The sequence below is a fragment of the Eurytemora carolleeae genome, unplaced genomic scaffold (genome assembly GCF_000591075.1).
Source record: "Eurytemora carolleeae unplaced genomic scaffold, Eaff_2.0 scaffold41, whole genome shotgun sequence".
Lineage (NCBI taxonomy): Eukaryota > Metazoa > Arthropoda > Copepoda > Calanoida > Temoridae > Eurytemora > Eurytemora carolleeae.
This window is the reverse complement of record NW_019396234.1, coordinates 413,860-431,841: the sequence shown is the minus strand read 5'-3', so window position 1 is coordinate 431,841 and position 17,982 is coordinate 413,860. Positions and strand designations below refer to the sequence as shown.

Below are 17,982 nucleotides of genomic sequence, written 5' to 3'. Positions count from 1 at the left end.
TGTAACAAGCTGACCTACAGATATCCAGGGGGAGAGTCCTACGAGGATCTGGTTGCAAGGCTGGAACCTGTTATCATGGAGCTAGAAAGGTAATTGCTGTTATTAAGCATGGTTAAATGTAACACAATCTAATCATAAAGGACTTTCCACCTTGTTTCAAGGAACCTAGTTTTTAATCTACAAATCAAAGTCTTCAATTGCGGTTTTATGACGCAGTGAAGAGACAAGGAAGGAGAGTGACAGAATTTTTTAAGTTTCAAGATGAAAAACTAAGATATCTTTCTGATTGTTACTCAGATAAAGAATAAATGTAAAATGGAGTTTCATTTGAAACTATGTCGACAGAGGCCCAATAAGTTAGTTCTACAATCACAACCCTAAATGTAGCTTACATCCAAATCTAATACTTAAGTATTAGCAATTTACAATTTTTTTCGGAATCATAAAGGAATTAAATGAGTCTTTGCTACAAACTTAAATTTTCTAAACCCAATGCCTGTGCAAGGTCTACGACATTGGGCTGAAAAGATATATGAATCAGAAGTTTGTCCCTGCAAAGACTTAATTCCTTTCAATTTAAAAAATTCTGATTGATTTTATGATTTTAAATCTAAGAATTTAGCACACGTAGTTTTAATTCTGCAGACAATGTCATGTATCAATGGATGGTTGAGAGGTAAAGAGAGAAAAGCGGGTTCCCATAAACCTCAATATCAATGAAGGTGTATTCCTCATTGATTAATACATAAAATATTTAAAATATGGGGGGGGGGGGTTATCTGCAATTATACGGGGTAGGAAGGGAGGGGTAATATTCCCCATTCTTATATATGTTCGAAACCTAGTAACTATCCAAGAGTGGATCGATATTTATTTTCTCATACATAAACATACGTAATTCCACTTCAGCGATACTCACTTAGATTTAAGCGACTGTTCCCGCATTTCTAGATGTATCCTTTTGAAATCAAAACAAGATAATTAAAAACCATGAATCTAACTTAATCTAGTATTTTTAATATTGGTTAAAAAACTTATTTTATGTCGCACTGTTTAAAACCGTACTTCTCATACAAAAACGGGGAAACTCTGAGAAATATCAATTTTATTTAATGTCTTGTTGTGCCAGGTGAAAATACTAAACAGTCCCTTTAAACAATAATAAAGTTAAACCGGAACATGCCCTTTAATTATTATTCATGGATTTGATAATTTCTAACATCATATTACGTAACTACAAAAATTTATTCACTAAAAATATTAAAAATGATGATCAGTAAGAATTATTTGTATTAGAAAGCAAAAAGCAACGAGGTTATATATATAAGCAATAAGCATTCTTGATTACAGATTGATAAAGAATAAGGTCGTTTAATTTGCCAACTCCGATTCATTCCCCCTCCCCCTCCCCCTCTTGCTGATAACGGTGCAATGTACCTCCCAAATCCCTTTATTGCTAAGAATGGTTCCAGAATAATGCAATTTACTTATTTTCCCCGGAAATTTCCAATATTAAACCAATCAAATTTTAACCCTTTATAAATGTAAAATAAAACTAGAGAAGTTACTAAGTAGACAAGTCGTGAAGTATTTCCACATAAACTTTTTCTTTATATTGAGATAGGATTGCAATAAAGATCTTCATAGAGAAGATTAGCTTTCTAAGGGCGGGTTGGTGGTGGTGGGGGGGAGCTTTGCCCCCTGCTATCCCGTACCATATTTTAGTTTTTGTACATTATTTCTTTTCATATTTTTCTTTGGTAACACTGAGATGCCTTTTTTTGTAAGTTTTTGTGTTTTTTTGTTGTTTTTTGTACTGTTTCTCCCCTAGAGCTAATCCAATAATCTATTTATATTTTTTACTCAACGCTCATTTTTTGCTACTTGAATATATATACTCGGCATGGAGAGTCTGAGTTTAATGTTGCTGGTAAGATCGGAGGAGACTCCAATCTATCGGAGAGAGGAACATTTTATGCTGCAGCTTTAGCAGAGTTTATAAACAAGCAAAATATTCCAGGTAACATTTGGACAGAAACTCTTTATTTGATTGATTTGGTGGCAAAGTAAAGAAACTATAAATTACTCGGTACTAAATCTTTTTTTCTAATCTTTATATCTTTGCAACCTTATGTCATATAGACCCTTGATATTTCAAACTATGATTTTGCCATCAGGCTGCAAAGATATACGAATAATAGGACTACAGTTTTTCAAAGTAATTATTTCTTTTTTTAAGTTTTGACATTATCTTAAAATAAGATTTACCGAAAAAAAGAGCATGATGCAAAGTCATTCTGATATCTGATAAACGGTTGCATGAAGGGCGTCGTACTTTTATCTTAAATATGAGAAAGGAACTGAAAAGTTGCATGTGTTCAGTTCCTTTGTTTAAGAAATTCATGAGTCGTTCTTTGATAATTCCTGGACACGGAGAAGATATTGTAGAGATCCTGTTGTGAAACGCTAATAGTCTCTTAAGATGTTATATTTAGAAATGAGAGTCTGGACCTCGTGGTTGAAGAGAACTATAGAAACTGCCGCGGATATTGATGCGCCTCAGGTCGGCTTCATGATCATGGAATTTATTTTTTTTATTTTTAGATTGATTTTTCTGTAGATAAAGAATTTTTTATTTTAGGAAAGATGGAAAGCTCTAAATGAGATTGATGCAGGTTTGTTATTGATAAAAGATTCAGTGAACCCTTATCATCTATTATTTAGTATAATTCTTTTTTAATAAAATGTTTAAAAACTGAAATATATATAAATATATGTATACTATCAAGACACAACACAGATACAATATACATATGAACATATATTTATATAGAATATAACAATCAAATAATAATGAAATAAAGGGTTTAAGAAGAGTATCCCCCAGCTCTGCTCCGTTCCTCTAACTTGTTCCCACGACGCTACGTGGGAACTTGTAGCAAACCATCTCCGCGTCCCAAATATTGATTTTTTAAGAATATCGATCCAACCCGACTCCTGGCCCAAAGGAGGGCTGTGTGCCAAACGCCAACTTTAACAAAGCAATCCTAATTGAATAGAATTTAACATTTTCTGTATTATATATTTGAATGCAATTAAACAAACTTTTTATTGCATTTTTGCAGAAAATGTGAGCAATTTGATTTTTGAGCAGTAGGGTATTATGAATAGCTTTCTAATTGGGATAATGCTGGTTTGGGGGAATTTCCCACGGTTTTGAAGAAATCCCCCCCGGGGAATCAACGACGGACGGCGAGAAGCGTGCCACAAATAGCAGTCTTGTGTCAGACATACACCAGGAAGCAACCTTAACCTTTCCTCAGAACCATCTTCACCAGACCTGATACACGTGTTTCGGCCTTCACGGACACACTTCAGGTTACTTTACACGTGCTCCTCAACAGTTGATCCTTCACCTTGACATAACACCAGGATACGTACAATGGCTTTGAAAAGGAAACTCTCCGAGGTTGAAGAGGATTACTCCGACTATGACGATTCTTGCTCCGTATCCAGGAGCGAGGATGCAGGGGAGGGAGGAGAAGGAGGAGTTACTAGAAAGAGAAGGAGAGGATTGATTGAGAAGAGAAGGAGAGATAGGATCAACGACAGTCTTCTAGAACTGAAGAGATTAGTTCCCAGCGCTGTTGAGAAATCTTCCTCCACAAAGCTTGAAAAAGCTGAGATTCTGCAGATGACTGTTGATTACTTGAAGAATGTCCAAGGACGGAACGAGTATCCGGATCAAAGAATGGCGATGGATTACCAGAATGTTGGGTTTAGGGATTGTGTAGCGGAAGTATCCAGGTACCTGGTTGCAGTGGAGGGAATGGATCTGCAGGATCCTCTCCGTCTCCGTCTCATGGCCCATCTCCACAACTATGGATCTCGAGGAGGAGCTGGAGCTACTGTACCCTGGCATAATGGATATCCGTCACACCATTATCAAATTCCTGCGCATATCCAGGATAAATCAATTGAATCCCAAACCTTTATAAACTCCGAGGTTTCCACCTACTCAAGAGCTGGAGTTACACACTCCTCTCCGACCTACGCAAATAGTGGATACACAAACTACTCTGGGTTCTCCTCTTTACCTATTCCTCCACCCGGAGGACCGTATCTTCATCCTCCTCCTCACGGTAAACCCTACCGACCCTGGGGAGCTGAGATGGCTTACTGAAACTCAGAACAAGATCTTCTTGAAACCTTTCTAGTCTGAATATGCAATTATTTGTAAACAATGTAGATATATTTTCATATACATATATACATATAACTAACTATACATATACAATATTGTGATAAGAGTATTATTTTGTATTGTTTCAAATAAAAATATTATTTAAATCGTCTTATTTTTTTCAAATAAGTGCAAGGTTAGAGGAAGTTTTTTAAATCGTTAACTAACTTATTATCTTAAAAGGACTGTAAGGGTATTCAAGTTACCATCCATGCAAAAATGGCAATGTCCGATTCATAAGGTTACCCTTATCACCGTTGTCTTATCAAGTATAAATATAGTTAATTACCATATTCATAACTTTAAAAACTAATTGTTTTAATTTTTGGTTCTTTACAAACGAGAATTGCGAATTTATATACTGCAGGAAAATATGCAGAAATTATTAGAATTAAACCTAGAAAAACGACAATATCTTCCTTATCAAACAAAGGTTTCAAGGGCACCGTTGGGAACACAATACAATCTTTGCATGGAGGGTCACTTTAATTTACGCTACACTCTCTTTAATCATGAAAATAGGAAATACATTTCCTAAACTACAGTTGAAAGTATAGATTAAGACAGGGGATTTATATATTCGGATAAATCTCTTGGAAAGCTGGATGTAGTTTGCTTTGCAATGAACCAGCTTCAAAAGTGTTCTTACTTCCCATTTTGAGAAAAATAAAAATATCAAACAAAGCTCATTAATAATTTTTACTCTTAGATATTTGAACGTTTAAGATTATAGAGCAATAGGAACTGAGTTTTTGTCCAATTCTGATTTTAAAAAGCTATATCTTTGTAACCTGATAGTGTAAACATTTGATATTTCAAACTATCATAATTTGATCTAAAATGATTAATAGTTTTAAATATCTAAGGTCTCCGACATTAAAATGCAAAGATATAGGGATAAGAAAATCAGAGTTTGTAACAAAACTCAGTTCCTTTGATCGGCTGTAGAACATGTTGTATAAAAGTCTTCTACGTTAATCAGAAAACCAATAGCGATGTGCAGAATAAACATTAGTTGTAATAAAAAGGTTAAACGTGACGCCGACCTGGCATGAAATATAAGTCCTGCTGTGCAATCGAAATTTCATCTTTAAAGGAATTGAGTCTTTGCCACAATCTTTGATGGCTATATCCTTGCAACCCAATGTTGCAGACCTTTGAAATTTAAAACTATAAATTTAGTTGGATCAAATAGTGTAAATTTGAAATATCAAAAGTTTACACCATCAGGTTGAAAAGATATAGGGATTACAATATTTGAGTTAGTGGCAAAAACTCAATTCCTTTAGTTTAGCCGGCAAACGCTGCATATTAGAAAATTCCCTTAAATGTTAAGTTTTGAACGATTTTCAATATCTTGGATTTTGGCTCACTTTTGCCAATACACCACTTGTGAAAATAAACAATTTACAAAAACGCAGAGTAACTTGAAACTAATTGTTAATTGTTTTCTCTACGTAGTTATTTATTTAATTGAATATATATGCTGCAGTTTCTAAAAAGAATTTGCAGATCTTAATATTCTTTTATTGCCATCAAGCTAGATTGTTTTGATCAATAAATATCAATTAGACATTTAAACTGTATAGGGAAGCATTCTATTCATGATTTTCAGAGAGGTCAACAATCATTTTTTAGAAAAAAAGACTTAGTTTTCCAGTTTTGATTTCTAATAAGGAAAAATCGATCCTCTAAACCTCGCCACAAACTACCTGACGTAGTAGACCTTTGATATTTCAAACTCTGAAATCGATCCTCTAAACCTCATGAAAACTAAAATACTCGCCACAAACTATCTGACGTAGTAGACCTTTGATATTTCAAACTCTGAAATTGTCTAGATCTATGTTTGAAATGTCAATGATTTACGCCATCAAGTTGCAAAGAGAGATTTGAGAATATAAGTGTGGGGAGCATTAAGTTCCATGCGAGTAGGAAAAATGCAGAACACATTTTGGAACTCAGAAAACTCAGACGTCACTGACAAATTCTGAAAAGTTGTGACCATACTCGTAAAAGATACAAGATACATATTTAGGCAGGGAAATGTTGTACTTATCGGGCACCAGGCAGTGTTGAGGTGTATCCTGGCATACTTCCTGGAGAAACCACTTTCGGAGCTACCATACATATCCGTCCCGCTCCATACTCTCATCAAACTCACGCCAGTTGCCTACGGTTGTGAGGTAGGTAGATCTAAATAGACTCTGGTGTTTTTAGTATTACTCTCAGAAATCTATAAATATAAAGTAGTAATCTCTGTTTGTTTGTTCGTATTTCCTATCATTACTCGTAAACCCTTTGACCGATTTGCCTCAAATTTTGATTATGGAACTCGGTAGACTCACAGGAATGTTCTCAACATGGTTTAAAAATTCTAAATTAAGTGCGTTGACTTGAATAAAGAAAGTTTGGTTTGCAGGCAAAGCTGGGTTTCCAAGTTAGTAACACAATTAAACTTAATTGTTCTTTTTTGGAAAAAAAAAAAACTAATTTTTTTTCCACGAACTCTAACCCTCCAATCTTTATATCTATTCAACCTGATGGTTTAAACCTTTGAAATTTCAAGATAAAAGTTATTTCTTCTAGTATACTATTATAGGTCCGCACTCCGCACACTGGAAAATGGGGTTCTGGACCACAGTGAATTAAATTTAGCAGTATTAGTAGCTTTTTACTTTTAGTGATAGTATGTATTCAAATTACGACGTCTGGAGTCGTAAATATTCTATACAAATTATTCTAGCACATTTCAGTTAAAAAAATGATAAATGTTAATGCTTTATATTTTTTGTGAACACTCGATATAAACTTTTAAATTTGAATTGTTTAGATTGAATATATCCGGCTGCCTATAGAAGCTGTAGACACACATAGACCACGACCAGTTTCTCCGACACATAAGAGACTACGGATCAGTAGTGAGACAGCACTGGAGCTCAGTGATAGAACTGCAACCCATCTCAGTTTAGGAGAGGGGGATAAGGTAAGCTTTTTTTGGTTTTTTTCCAAGGAACTGTTTACTCGCTACAAAATATATTTGTCTGATCCCTACATTCTTTACAATTCTGAGTGCTGTAAACCTTCGATATTTAAAACTAAGACTACTCTATCTAACAGAATTCACGTGAAAGGTTACGGCCTCAGACTGCAAAGATATTGGGACTAGAAAATTTTAAGTGATCTTCAATTAAAAGAGCGCTTTAAACCTTTATCTAAACTTGGAATATGGAGATATCCTCAGTTTACTATCTGAAAATTGGATTTTCGCTCTGGAAAAATGCTGTTGAACAATTTCAATTTTCCCGGTGTTATTCGTAGAAAATACATTATTTTTTTAAAGACTTTAAAGAAATGAAAAGACTGTTCTCGAAATATATTGTAGCAACAGGCAAATAAAAATTTCAATAATATTCAATGTATTTCCTAATTAACTTCAAAAATCTTCCAATTCTGATCTTTTTTCTGTTTTCTAGGTTGTGAAAACTGTTGGAGGACCTCAACTTCAATTCCATTGATGGATTTGAGACAAACTAGGAATAGTTCCATTGATAGATTCGAGACCAATTAGGAATAGTTCCATTGATAGATTCGATACTGATTAGGAATAGTTCCATTGATGGATTCGAGACCAACAAGGAATAGTTCCATTGATAGATTCGATATTGATTAGGAATAGTTCCATTGATGGATTCGAGACCAACTAGGAATAGTTCCATTGATGGATTCGAGACCAACTAGGAATAGTTCCATTGATAGATTCGAAACCAAATAGGAATAGTTCCATTGATAGATTCGAGACCAACTAGGAATAGTTCCATTGATGGATTCGAGACCAACTAGGAATAGTTCCATTGATGGATTCGAGACCAACTAGGAATAGTTCCATTGATAGATTCGAAACCAAATAGGAATAGTTCCATTGATAGATTCGAGACCAACTAGGAATAGTTTCAGTAATATATTTGAGACTGTAAAAAGGAAAAGTTCCATTAATAGATTCGAGTCTAACTAGGAATAGTTCCATTGACAAATTCGACACTAAATAGGGACATTTCAATTGATAGATTCGAGACTAACTAAGTAGAATAGGATTTTACATTTTGCCATATTAGACATGCTCAGGAAAATGTAATCAAATCCTTTCCCACCCTTCGTAGTTCTCCATGCCTTCTTGATTAAACCCTATACATATATTTATAACTTTCTACAACTCTTATCTCTAGCTGTACAGTAAAATTTAAATATTGTTCGTAAGTTAAACTGTAGATTACGGACGGCCGGGATAAGCTTAGATTTCTCACCGCCATTGAATCTCTTTTTTTCAAACTGCTTTTATCAAAGATTGAAAATCAATTGCGATTCGCTCAACAATAGTTGAACATAATGAGTACCCTTGTTAGAATATTAAAAAAGTTGAATTTAAGCAGGGGCCACTGAATATCATAAACTGTTAAATATAAAATAGGTTGCTCAAGGAATTTTTATAATGAACAAAAAAAGAATTGACTTTTTGTCACAACCAAAATTTTCTAATCCCTATTCATCTTTGTAACCTCATGGTGAAAATCTTTGATAGACTTATATAGTTAGAAATATTTAAGGTCTACGACATTCGCGACATTGGATTGCAACATATAGGGATCAGAAAGTCAGAGTTTGTGTCAAAACTCAATTTCTAAATAAACTATATATAGCACATACAAAATTAAAAACATTCCTGTTTTTTACTTCATTGAATTCGTTTGTTACATTTGTTTAACTTGTTTTTGTTTTCATTATGGTTATTTCTTATTTTATGAAAACCAAGGCTTTCTTTTCCCAATTGCTGCGAGCTTTCTATTTTAAAAAAGAAAAGCCTTAATTTTTAGGTAAAATTTGTTAAAAATAATTGATAAGTACACCAAATAATAATCCGTCCGTGTGTACTTCATTAATCTCATATTGGAACTGCAGATGTCCGTTTTTATAATTATTTTTCGTAATTTACATTTTTATATTTATTTCTGTTAATAAATCATCTTGATTTGTTTGATGTTGGACCTCAAAAGTAGATATTTAGCGTTTCCGTTATATGCAAAATATACAAAATATACAAAATATACATAACATACAAAACATGCAAAATATACAAAATATATAAAATTTACCAAATATACAAAATATACAAAATATACAAAATATACAAAATATATAAAATATACAAAATATACAACACCTTTTTTATAAAAATTATTTATTTTATAACAATGCGTAGAAATGAAAATTGTAACCCCCATCGACCAATTTCAAGCCGTTCAAACGTCTCCAAAAAACATTTTTCACCTGTTTTTGTGGTCCACCCTGTCTGTAAATTTCTGTTCGCCGATTTTTTATAATCTCTAACTTTTCATATATGTACATTAAAATGAATAAATAGGATTAAGAATGGCATATAATTTACAATTTTGTGATATATTATCATTTATGTTAAATTTCATTTCATTTGCAAATTTAAGCAATAAAATAATGTAAAATATGAAATTTTCAAACAAACGAATTGTGTAAAAAAAGTCCTGAAAAATGTTTAATCCAAAAAACTTCAAAACACATGAAATTTATGAACTGTCTCTAATCGGTGATATCGAGAAAAAAATATAAAATTGCCAAAAAAGTTTAGGACAAAATTAAATCATATTCAGAAAGTGAAAATTACTATGAAAGCTCTCAAATTATTTTTATTATATTATTTTGTCTAGTTTCACTTTATAATTTGAAAAATTCCAACAGTGCAGGGTGTCCCAACAAACATGGGAATTAAAGGACGACTTCTATATCGTCTTTGTTCCAAGAGTGATTTTTTCGAAATATAATGTAGTATCATAGTAAAAACATTTAACACCAAAAACAAGTAGTCTCGGGATTTCCAAAATGTGGTCTAACAATTTGTCAGTTTCAAAATTGACAGAGATATTAGCTGTTTGTCTGCAGATTCCAGTTTATTAAAACTCAACAAAACTGCTAAAATATTCTATTTACCCTACTAAAATTACAGTTTAAATTATAAAAAAATGTTTCACCATGGACATAAAAATAATTCAAATGTGCAAATATAAATAGTTCAAATGAGTAAAAAAAAATTCCGCAACTTTCTACAAAATTAGTATATTTAGGGTTAAGTTAGGTTAAGACACTGCGGCTAGGGGGCCGAGCTCCGCGGCTAGGACAGGCTAGGGGGCCGAGCTCCGCGGCTAGAACAGGCTAGGGGGCCGGGGTCTGCGGCCACATTACCAAATTTATCCATGTGTTGAATATATGAGATATACTTGAGTGTTGTGTCAACTGTTTTTGACACATTTCAACTATATTTTGCTCCTATGAAATATAATTGTTTTGCTCATTTGAACTATTTTTGTATATTTGAACTATTTTTGGGCTCGTGTAAACTAAATTTTTGCTAATATAAACTATTTTTTTGCTCATTTGAACTATAATTTTGCTCATTTGAAATATTTTTTGCAGTTCATTTGAACTATTTTTTTGCTCATTTGTACGTTATTTTTGGTTCATTTAAACTATTTTTTTGATCATTTGAACTATTATTTGGCTCATTTAAATTTTTTTTGGCTCATTTTGAACTACAGGGTGTCCCACATCATAATAGACCGAGAACGTGTCTAAATTACGATTTTTGGAACTATATAATTAGAAAATTTCATTATAGAATGAATCATTTTGAAAAATAACATAAGGCATATGTAAGAATTTTCTTGCGGAAAATGATAATTTTTTCGAGTATTAAGGGTTTATTTTGGATGTTAAAGATTGGAGATAATCTAATATGATATGGGACGCTCTGTATTTTTAATAGTTCAAATTGAACGATCAAATGAGCAAAAAAAATAGTTCAAATGCTCACAGAATGTTATTTTTTGAGCTATTATAGTCGTTTGAACTACTGGACACATGGTACCACATGTATAGTTCAAAAAGCCAATAGTTCAAACGGTATTAGTTCAAACTAAATTTTTATAGCCAAATTGAGCTTGATTGATTAAAATTATTTGATCGTCTTTGTTTTAGGAACAAATATGAAGTAAAGGTAATTAGCGGCATTCGCACATTTATACTTTATAGAATTATAGTTCATTTGATGTCTCGTTAGTCAAAAGTTCTGAACTCAAACTCTTGGATATAACTGCAGATCAGGGTGTACGAGCGAATTTCTGTAGGGTGGGCACCTTAAAAACACCGTTTTTTGAAAAACATTGATACATTTTTTAACTATTCGATCATAAACACACTTTCATATTACACAAGTGTTAATAAATTATTTGGGCCCGTCCTAGTATATGATTTTTGGAAATTTTCTCTAAGAAATTACCAATTATTTATTTAATTTTCTTAAGTGGACTCATCAGACAATCCCTCTTAATACTGAGGTGTAAGCTTGAAGGGATGATAAATAGAGATGGAAACGTTTCTAAAAAAATATCTATATTTTCATAGGGTTGATACATATTGTTTTATGAATTATTATATCAAGTATATATTTACACTGAAGTTAGTATTGATTAAAGCTTTTTTAATGAAACATTAGTTAAGGGCTGAAGTGAGATTTTAAAGTATTTTTTTATACGATGTAATTGTACTTAAATGGATTACGTAATTGCGTAATTTCAAGTGACCCTCCATTAGAGTGGCATGTCTGATGTACCTTTGAAACCTTCATTTCTCCGTCGTTTCTGAAGCAGGAAATGCGCGAGTCACTTTTGTAGAGAAACCAAAAATAAAAATATTCAGTTTTCAAAATGGGAAACATGGATATTTAATGCAATACTTGATCAGACAAAGCTTTGAAGGGTATAGTTGTGAATCAGAATATATTTTATTTCTTTTCTTAATCTTTTAGTTTAGGTGAGTGCAGCTTGCACTGTAAAATGTATATTGCCTGAGGAAGGGAAATGCAAGGCCCCCCCCCTCGTACGTCCCTGCTGCAGATGGCTTCTAAGGGGTTAAATATAGAGCGTTCCATATCACACTGGATTATCTCCAAGATTTAAGGCTGAAATACAAACATAATACTCCAAAAAAAACTGTTGTTTCCCGCGTGAAAATTTTTTTATTTTGGCTTACGCTATTTTTTTAAATGATTCATTCTTTTCTAATTTTCTGATTAGTCCCGAAAAGCGAAATCTAGCGCCATAAACTATCCGAAATGATGTGGGACACCCTGTACATTAAATACAGTCATACAACAGCTTGCGTTTAAAATAGCCAATAAGTTATCAATTACAGAAGCTTTGGCACGGATGAAATGTAATGTCAAACGGGGGGTTAAAATGTTCTATTTTTCAGACAGAATGCCCAATATCAAGATATTTTCTGGATCTTCCCATCCTGACCTTGGTCAAAAGATCTGCGACAGGCTCGGTATTTCCCATGCTAATGTCGTTGCAAAGAAGTTTGCTAACGGGGAAACAAATGTTGAGATTGGTGAGTTTCTTATCAAAATTAAGTTTCTAGTTTTATACATGGAGCTCATGAATACCTCATGGTCAAAGTTGGACATGTGGCCACATCGCCCGGCCCCTTAGACTGTCTTAGACCTGGTACTCGGCCCCCCTAGTTAGTCCTAGCCGCAGCGCTGGGCCCAGAAATTGTCTTAGCCTAACCCTAAATTATTGAAAATAAATATGAGTAATTTGTATTGCGTTAAAGTATCTTGTATACAAAATTGATAGGAGAGGGGAGCGAGATCAATCGTAACTCATTTTTACTATCATTTAGGAGAGTCTGTTCGTGGAGAGGACGTGTACATTGTACAGTCTGGGTGCGGAGAAGTGAATGACAACCTGATGGAGCTCCTTATCATGATCAATGCTTGTAAGATTGCGTCTGCGGAGAGGATCACGGCAGTAATCCCTGTCTATCCTTACTCCAGGTCTGTATTTGTTTATATGTGTATAGTCTTTGCACAATCTTTACTTTTAATTGAGGTTCATAGAAATTATGTATCCTGCACTCCCCCTAATTTTAAAATTTTAAACCATGTACAATGTACATAGTACAGCTTATTTAAATGATACGATTCTTCTGCAATATTTATTTTACACTAACTAAGGGTTTCATGAGGAAGGATTTGAACTAAGCGACAAAAATATATTTGGGTAGATGAGTCTTTTTAAATTCAATAAATATAACTTACTCAGACAAGATAAGAAAGACAAGTCTCGAGCTCCTATATCTGCTAAACTAGTTGCAAACATGTTGAGTGTTGCCGGAGCTGATCATATCATTACAATGGATCTTCATGCCTCACAAATACAGGTAAAAGAAGAGAGTTCTGAGCTGAAAACGTTAGAATGGTGGATATCGAGATTCATGATTGATCCTCTCTTTTTCTTAATATCAAGACTGACCTAATCTTTTACTTATATATCCTGAAAAGTGTATAAAATTCAACCAATCAGAGTCGTGTATATAAAGCCGATAAATTTAAAATTTTGCGCGCAATTTAAGATTATATACAGAAACGGGAGGTACACTCTAATTTAGAAAACCCGGTTTTTGATTTTTCTCCACTATATCCAAGAAAGAACGGTTTAAGAAGAAAATCAAAAGTGTGTCCATTGGATACTCAGATTTAGTAATCGGGATTAAGGATATCTCATTCTAAAGTTTTCAGCTCTGGACAAATAAAAATAAAGTTAAAATATTGATTTATTATCAATTGATTTTGATTTTGATTGAATTTTTCAATTATAATCTTTTCTTATTTGAACAACGAACATTAGAGATAGTCCAGTAGTTCTGAATTTCTAAACCCACGCATGATTTTTGATTTGATTGAAGATTCATTATGAGGTAAAATTGAGACCGAACTGTGCTTTCAACAAAACTTTGTGTTAGTGCAATAGAGATTAGTGCGAAAAGTATCTTAAATCCTAATATTTTATATTTTTGGTTGACAGGTTTGCATATTTACATAACTAGCCTTGGAGGGCGCTTCGCGCCCATCTTCTAAATTAATTGTGAACATGTTCTCTTTGTGTACATCATAAAACAAAACAGAAATAATTCGCGGATTTTCACAAAAAATTTCGCGGATTTTCAAAATTTTCAAAAATTTAATGACGATCGAATTTTGATGGAGACAAAAATTTAAAATTTCAATCATTCATAAACCTTCCCTGGGGTCCCTAGATGTCCCAACAAAAATTTGGGCCCGATCGGTTCAGCCGTTTTGACGTTTATTGGATACAAACAGACAGACAGACAAGCAGACAAGCCAAATTTATATATAGATTAGTCTGTCATTATTCAGGGTTTCTTTGATATCCCTGTAGACAACCTGTACGCTGAGCCTGCTGTGGTAAAGTGGATCAGAGAGAATATCCCAACCTACAAGGAGGAGGCTATTGTTGTCTCCCCCGACGCAGGAGGAGCCAAGGTAAGATTTTCTACGTGCCTTATAAAACAGTAACCACTAACTATTCCCTTGTGGTAGAGAGTTTTAACTGCTTCGTAAAAAACTTGATGGAACTCGGAGAAAATATATTTCGATATATTACTTATCCTGCTTCATTCTATATGAAAAACCATATTTTTTTAAAGCAAAAAACGAGGAAAAAATATATTTAATAACAAAAAAAGATGCAGATGAACAAATTTTTTGTTGCAAATTTAAAAAGGAGGAGGGGAGTTTTTTTTTTTAATAAAAGTTAATATGGTCAAACTTGAGGTGTAGTATTTAAGCAGAAACTGAATAAAAAAACAAGATTCTCTTTCCAAAGAAAGAGTTGACCGACAGTATTGAAGAGGGAAGGAAGTACAATTACTGAGTGAGCCGATGCGATTTGAAAATGTTTTCTCATATATCCAATCATTTCTAATTGTTAATTTCATTTTTTAACATATATAAGTGAAACGCGTTACTTTAGTGATCTAAATCTTTTCTTTTAGATGTTATTTCAACTGAATTAATTATTTGTGTTGTGCATTTTGGAACCTTTTATAGATTTGAACAATTAAGATTTCCGCACATTTTTGTTTTCTTTAGGAACAGATCTAGAATCTTGATCCGATTCAAAATGAAGTTAATTTTGAGTGGTCAATGTTTGTTTTGTAAAGGATAGTTAAGGAACTTATATGACAGGGTCAGCTGGAACTTAAATAGAGTTCATCAAAAACATATATATCTCTCGTCCCACCTGTGTACATTTGAATATCCAAGCTGGGTCAACCTTTGCAGTCCTACTTTGGATTGTACCGCCAATTTACAATTACTAAAGCGGCAGAGGCGTGTGCGATCTATGCCATTTATCTAAGTAAAATCTTTTACAACAACTTATTAAATATACAATTATTTACAGAGAGTAACTTCAATTGCTGATCGACTCAATATTGACTTTGCCCTTATCCACAAGGAAAGAAAGCGAGCTAACGAGGTAAAATAAAACAATTTCAGCACAATCAATTCTTTAACTTAGATCCGAAATATTCTGGCCTTTGGACCCAAGTGACAATATACTAACTATAATGAAAGTTTGAGAAAGATCGTTAAAATACATTTATCTCAGTCAATAAATATTTTAGACTAGAAGTTAGGGGAAGAAGTCATTATTTTAGAAATTTTGCCATCGTAAAGGATATTAGTATAACCTGGAAATAATTTTGAGCAGCATCTGGAGTCTGGACCTAAATTTACTTGTTCACACAACGGATCTTGGATTCCTGTTCCGTCTCATAAATGGATCCTTAGTAATCGAGCAATCTTTCTTTGATAAATATGCTAAATGCAAATTTTCCAAAATGACAAAATTTGCCCAGGTTGCAAGCATGGTTCTGGTCGGAGATGCTAAGGGTAAGATTGCAGTTCTTATTGATGATATGGCAGATACTTGTGGAACTATTGTTCAGGTATTAATCTGGACTAGATTGATTGATTAATTGATTGTTCTTGCCTTTTTTATATAGTTTTTGCACAGAACCTTCACAATAGGAATCTTCACAACTTCACAAACTTATTGTGTTTCCAAAATAGAATAAATAATGATAATAAAAAAATTACTGTTATAATATTTTTACCACGTAACATTTAAAAAATATTACTAGTTTTACTCAAAATAATTTTAATACTGAATAGTACTGATAAGGTTCAGGGATGTGTCTAAACATTTTTACAAAACAACTCGATTGAGTTTAAATACAAAAAATGCTGAACTCGAATAGTATTGTATATTTTTACAACAATTTAAAAGGTTTATTTTTAGGCAGCTCAGAAACTAGTTGATGATGGTGCGAAGAAGATCTACGCTATTCTCACTCACGGGATATTCTCGGGAGAAGCGATTGACAGGATCAACTCCAGTCACTTCGAGGCCATCGTGGTGACCAACACCATCCCACAGGAGCGGAACATGATGCTCTGCGACAAAATCCAGGTTTTTCATTGTTCATTTTCCGATTCAACTTCCCAGTCTTTTTATCCCACGTTTTTTCCAGACCGATAATTTGCTATATTTTTCTTCCATTTTGTTAAAAAATAGTCGTTTTATTTTAATCATTTAAAATTCCTCCTCTCATATCAGTAAACCTGAAAGTGATCTGTTACACTAAATTAATTCTGAAAACTACGTCCTTTGAATTTGATAAAAATATGGTTTCAGGTGATCGACGTGAGTATGATGTTTGCAGAAGCTGTCAGGAGAACACACAACGGAGAGAGTGTCAGTTATCTATTTGAGAATGTTCCTTACTAATCCCTTGATCCAACACCTCGGATACTTCCTGATCATTCTATCCAACACCTCGGATACTTCCTGATACCTCTATCCAACACCTAGGATACTTCCTGATCATTCTATCCAACACCTCGGATACTTCCTGATCATTCTATCCTACACCTAGGATACTTCCTGATCATTCTATCCCACACCTCGGATATTTCCTGATCATTCTATCCAACACCTCGGATACTTCCTGATCATTCTATCCAACACCTGGAATACTTCCTAATCATTCTATCCAACACCTCGGATACTTCCTGTTTTCTATCTAACACCTGGGATACTTCCTAATCATTCTATATAACACCTTGGATACTTCCTGTTTTCTATCTTACACCTCGGATACTTCCTGATCATTATATCCAACACCTCGGATACTTCATGTTTTCTATCCAACACTTTAGATACTTCCTAATCCCTCTATCCAACACTTTAGATACTTCCTAATCCCTCTATCCAACACTTTAGATACTTCCTAATCCTATATCCAACACTTTAGATAATTCCTAATCCCTCTATCCAACTCTTTGGATATCCAACACTTTAGATACTTCCTAATCCCTCTATCCAACACTTTAGATACTTCCTAATCCCTCTATCCAACACTTTAGATACTTCCTAATCCCTATATCCAACACTTTAGATAATTCCTAATCCCTCTATCCAACTCTTTGGATACTTCTAATCACTATACCTCGAATACTTCCTGATCTCCATTCAACACCTTGGATACTTCCTGATCACTCTATCCAACTCTTTGGATACTTCTAATCACCTCGAATACTTCCTGATCTCCATTCAACACCTTGGATACTTCCTGATCACTCTATCCTAGGATACACCTTGATTTAGGGGAGGTACACCTTGGATACTTCCTGAACCCTCTATCCAACATTCTTGCCGCATAATTCCTGATCCCTGGATCAAACAACCCTGCCGGATACTTAATAATCGGTCTCTTCAATTGAT

General features: G+C 33.6%; 3 protein-coding genes across 3 annotated transcripts in view; all 3 read left to right on the top strand.

Moving 5' to 3' along the window:
• LOC111698869 (6-phosphofructo-2-kinase/fructose-2,6-bisphosphatase 1) overlaps positions 1 to 9,276 on the top strand; it is a 15,044-nt gene extending 5,768 nt beyond the window's left edge. The window contains exons 6-13 of the mRNA XM_023469338.1: positions 1,899 to 2,020; positions 2,496 to 2,563; positions 2,642 to 2,675; positions 2,865 to 2,925; positions 3,433 to 4,119; positions 6,282 to 6,429; positions 7,077 to 7,229; positions 7,720 to 9,276. Coding sequence (XP_023325106.1) covers positions 1,899 to 2,020; positions 2,496 to 2,563; positions 2,642 to 2,675; positions 2,865 to 2,925; positions 3,433 to 4,119; positions 6,282 to 6,429; positions 7,077 to 7,229; positions 7,720 to 7,761 — 1,315 coding nt within the window. The 3' untranslated portion in view covers positions 7,762 to 9,276. The remainder of the gene's footprint in view (positions 1 to 1,898; positions 2,021 to 2,495; positions 2,564 to 2,641; positions 2,676 to 2,864; positions 2,926 to 3,432; positions 4,120 to 6,281; positions 6,430 to 7,076; positions 7,230 to 7,719) is intronic.
• Positions 2,847 to 4,255, top strand: LOC111698846 (hairy/enhancer-of-split related with YRPW motif protein 1). Its single transcript, XM_023469306.1, has one exon. The coding sequence runs from the start codon at positions 3,443 to 3,445 to the stop codon at positions 4,181 to 4,183; it is 741 nt and encodes a 246-aa protein (XP_023325074.1). The 5' UTR covers positions 2,847 to 3,442; the 3' UTR covers positions 4,184 to 4,255.
• Positions 9,277 to 12,583: 3,307 nt separating the features above from the next.
• On the top strand, positions 12,584 to 17,481 carry LOC111698903 (ribose-phosphate pyrophosphokinase 2). Its single transcript, XM_023469375.1, has 8 exons — positions 12,584 to 12,718; positions 13,013 to 13,166; positions 13,435 to 13,552; positions 14,550 to 14,675; positions 15,598 to 15,672; positions 16,055 to 16,144; positions 16,498 to 16,668; positions 16,894 to 17,481. Exons 1-8 carry the CDS (start codon positions 12,586 to 12,588, stop codon positions 16,984 to 16,986), a joined length of 960 nt encoding a protein of 319 aa, XP_023325143.1. The 5' UTR covers positions 12,584 to 12,585; the 3' UTR covers positions 16,987 to 17,481.
• Positions 17,482 to 17,982: the final 501 nt, after the last annotated feature.

Bases quoted from the DNA above. Each gene is read 5' to 3' on its own strand.
- LOC111698903 (XM_023469375.1), top strand. From the start codon at position 12,586: ATGCCCAATATCAAGATATTTTCTGGATCTTCCCATCCTGACCTTGGT. The intron at 13,553-14,549 runs GTAAAAGAAGAG...GTCATTATTCAG, and splicing joins TTCATGCCTCACAAATACAG to GGTTTCTTTGATATCCCTGT. The intron at 16,145-16,497 runs GTATTAATCTGG...GTTTATTTTTAG, and splicing joins CTTGTGGAACTATTGTTCAG to GCAGCTCAGAAACTAGTTGA.
- LOC111698846 (XM_023469306.1), top strand. From the start codon at position 3,443: ATGGCTTTGAAAAGGAAACTCTCCGAGGTTGAAGAGGATTACTCCGAC.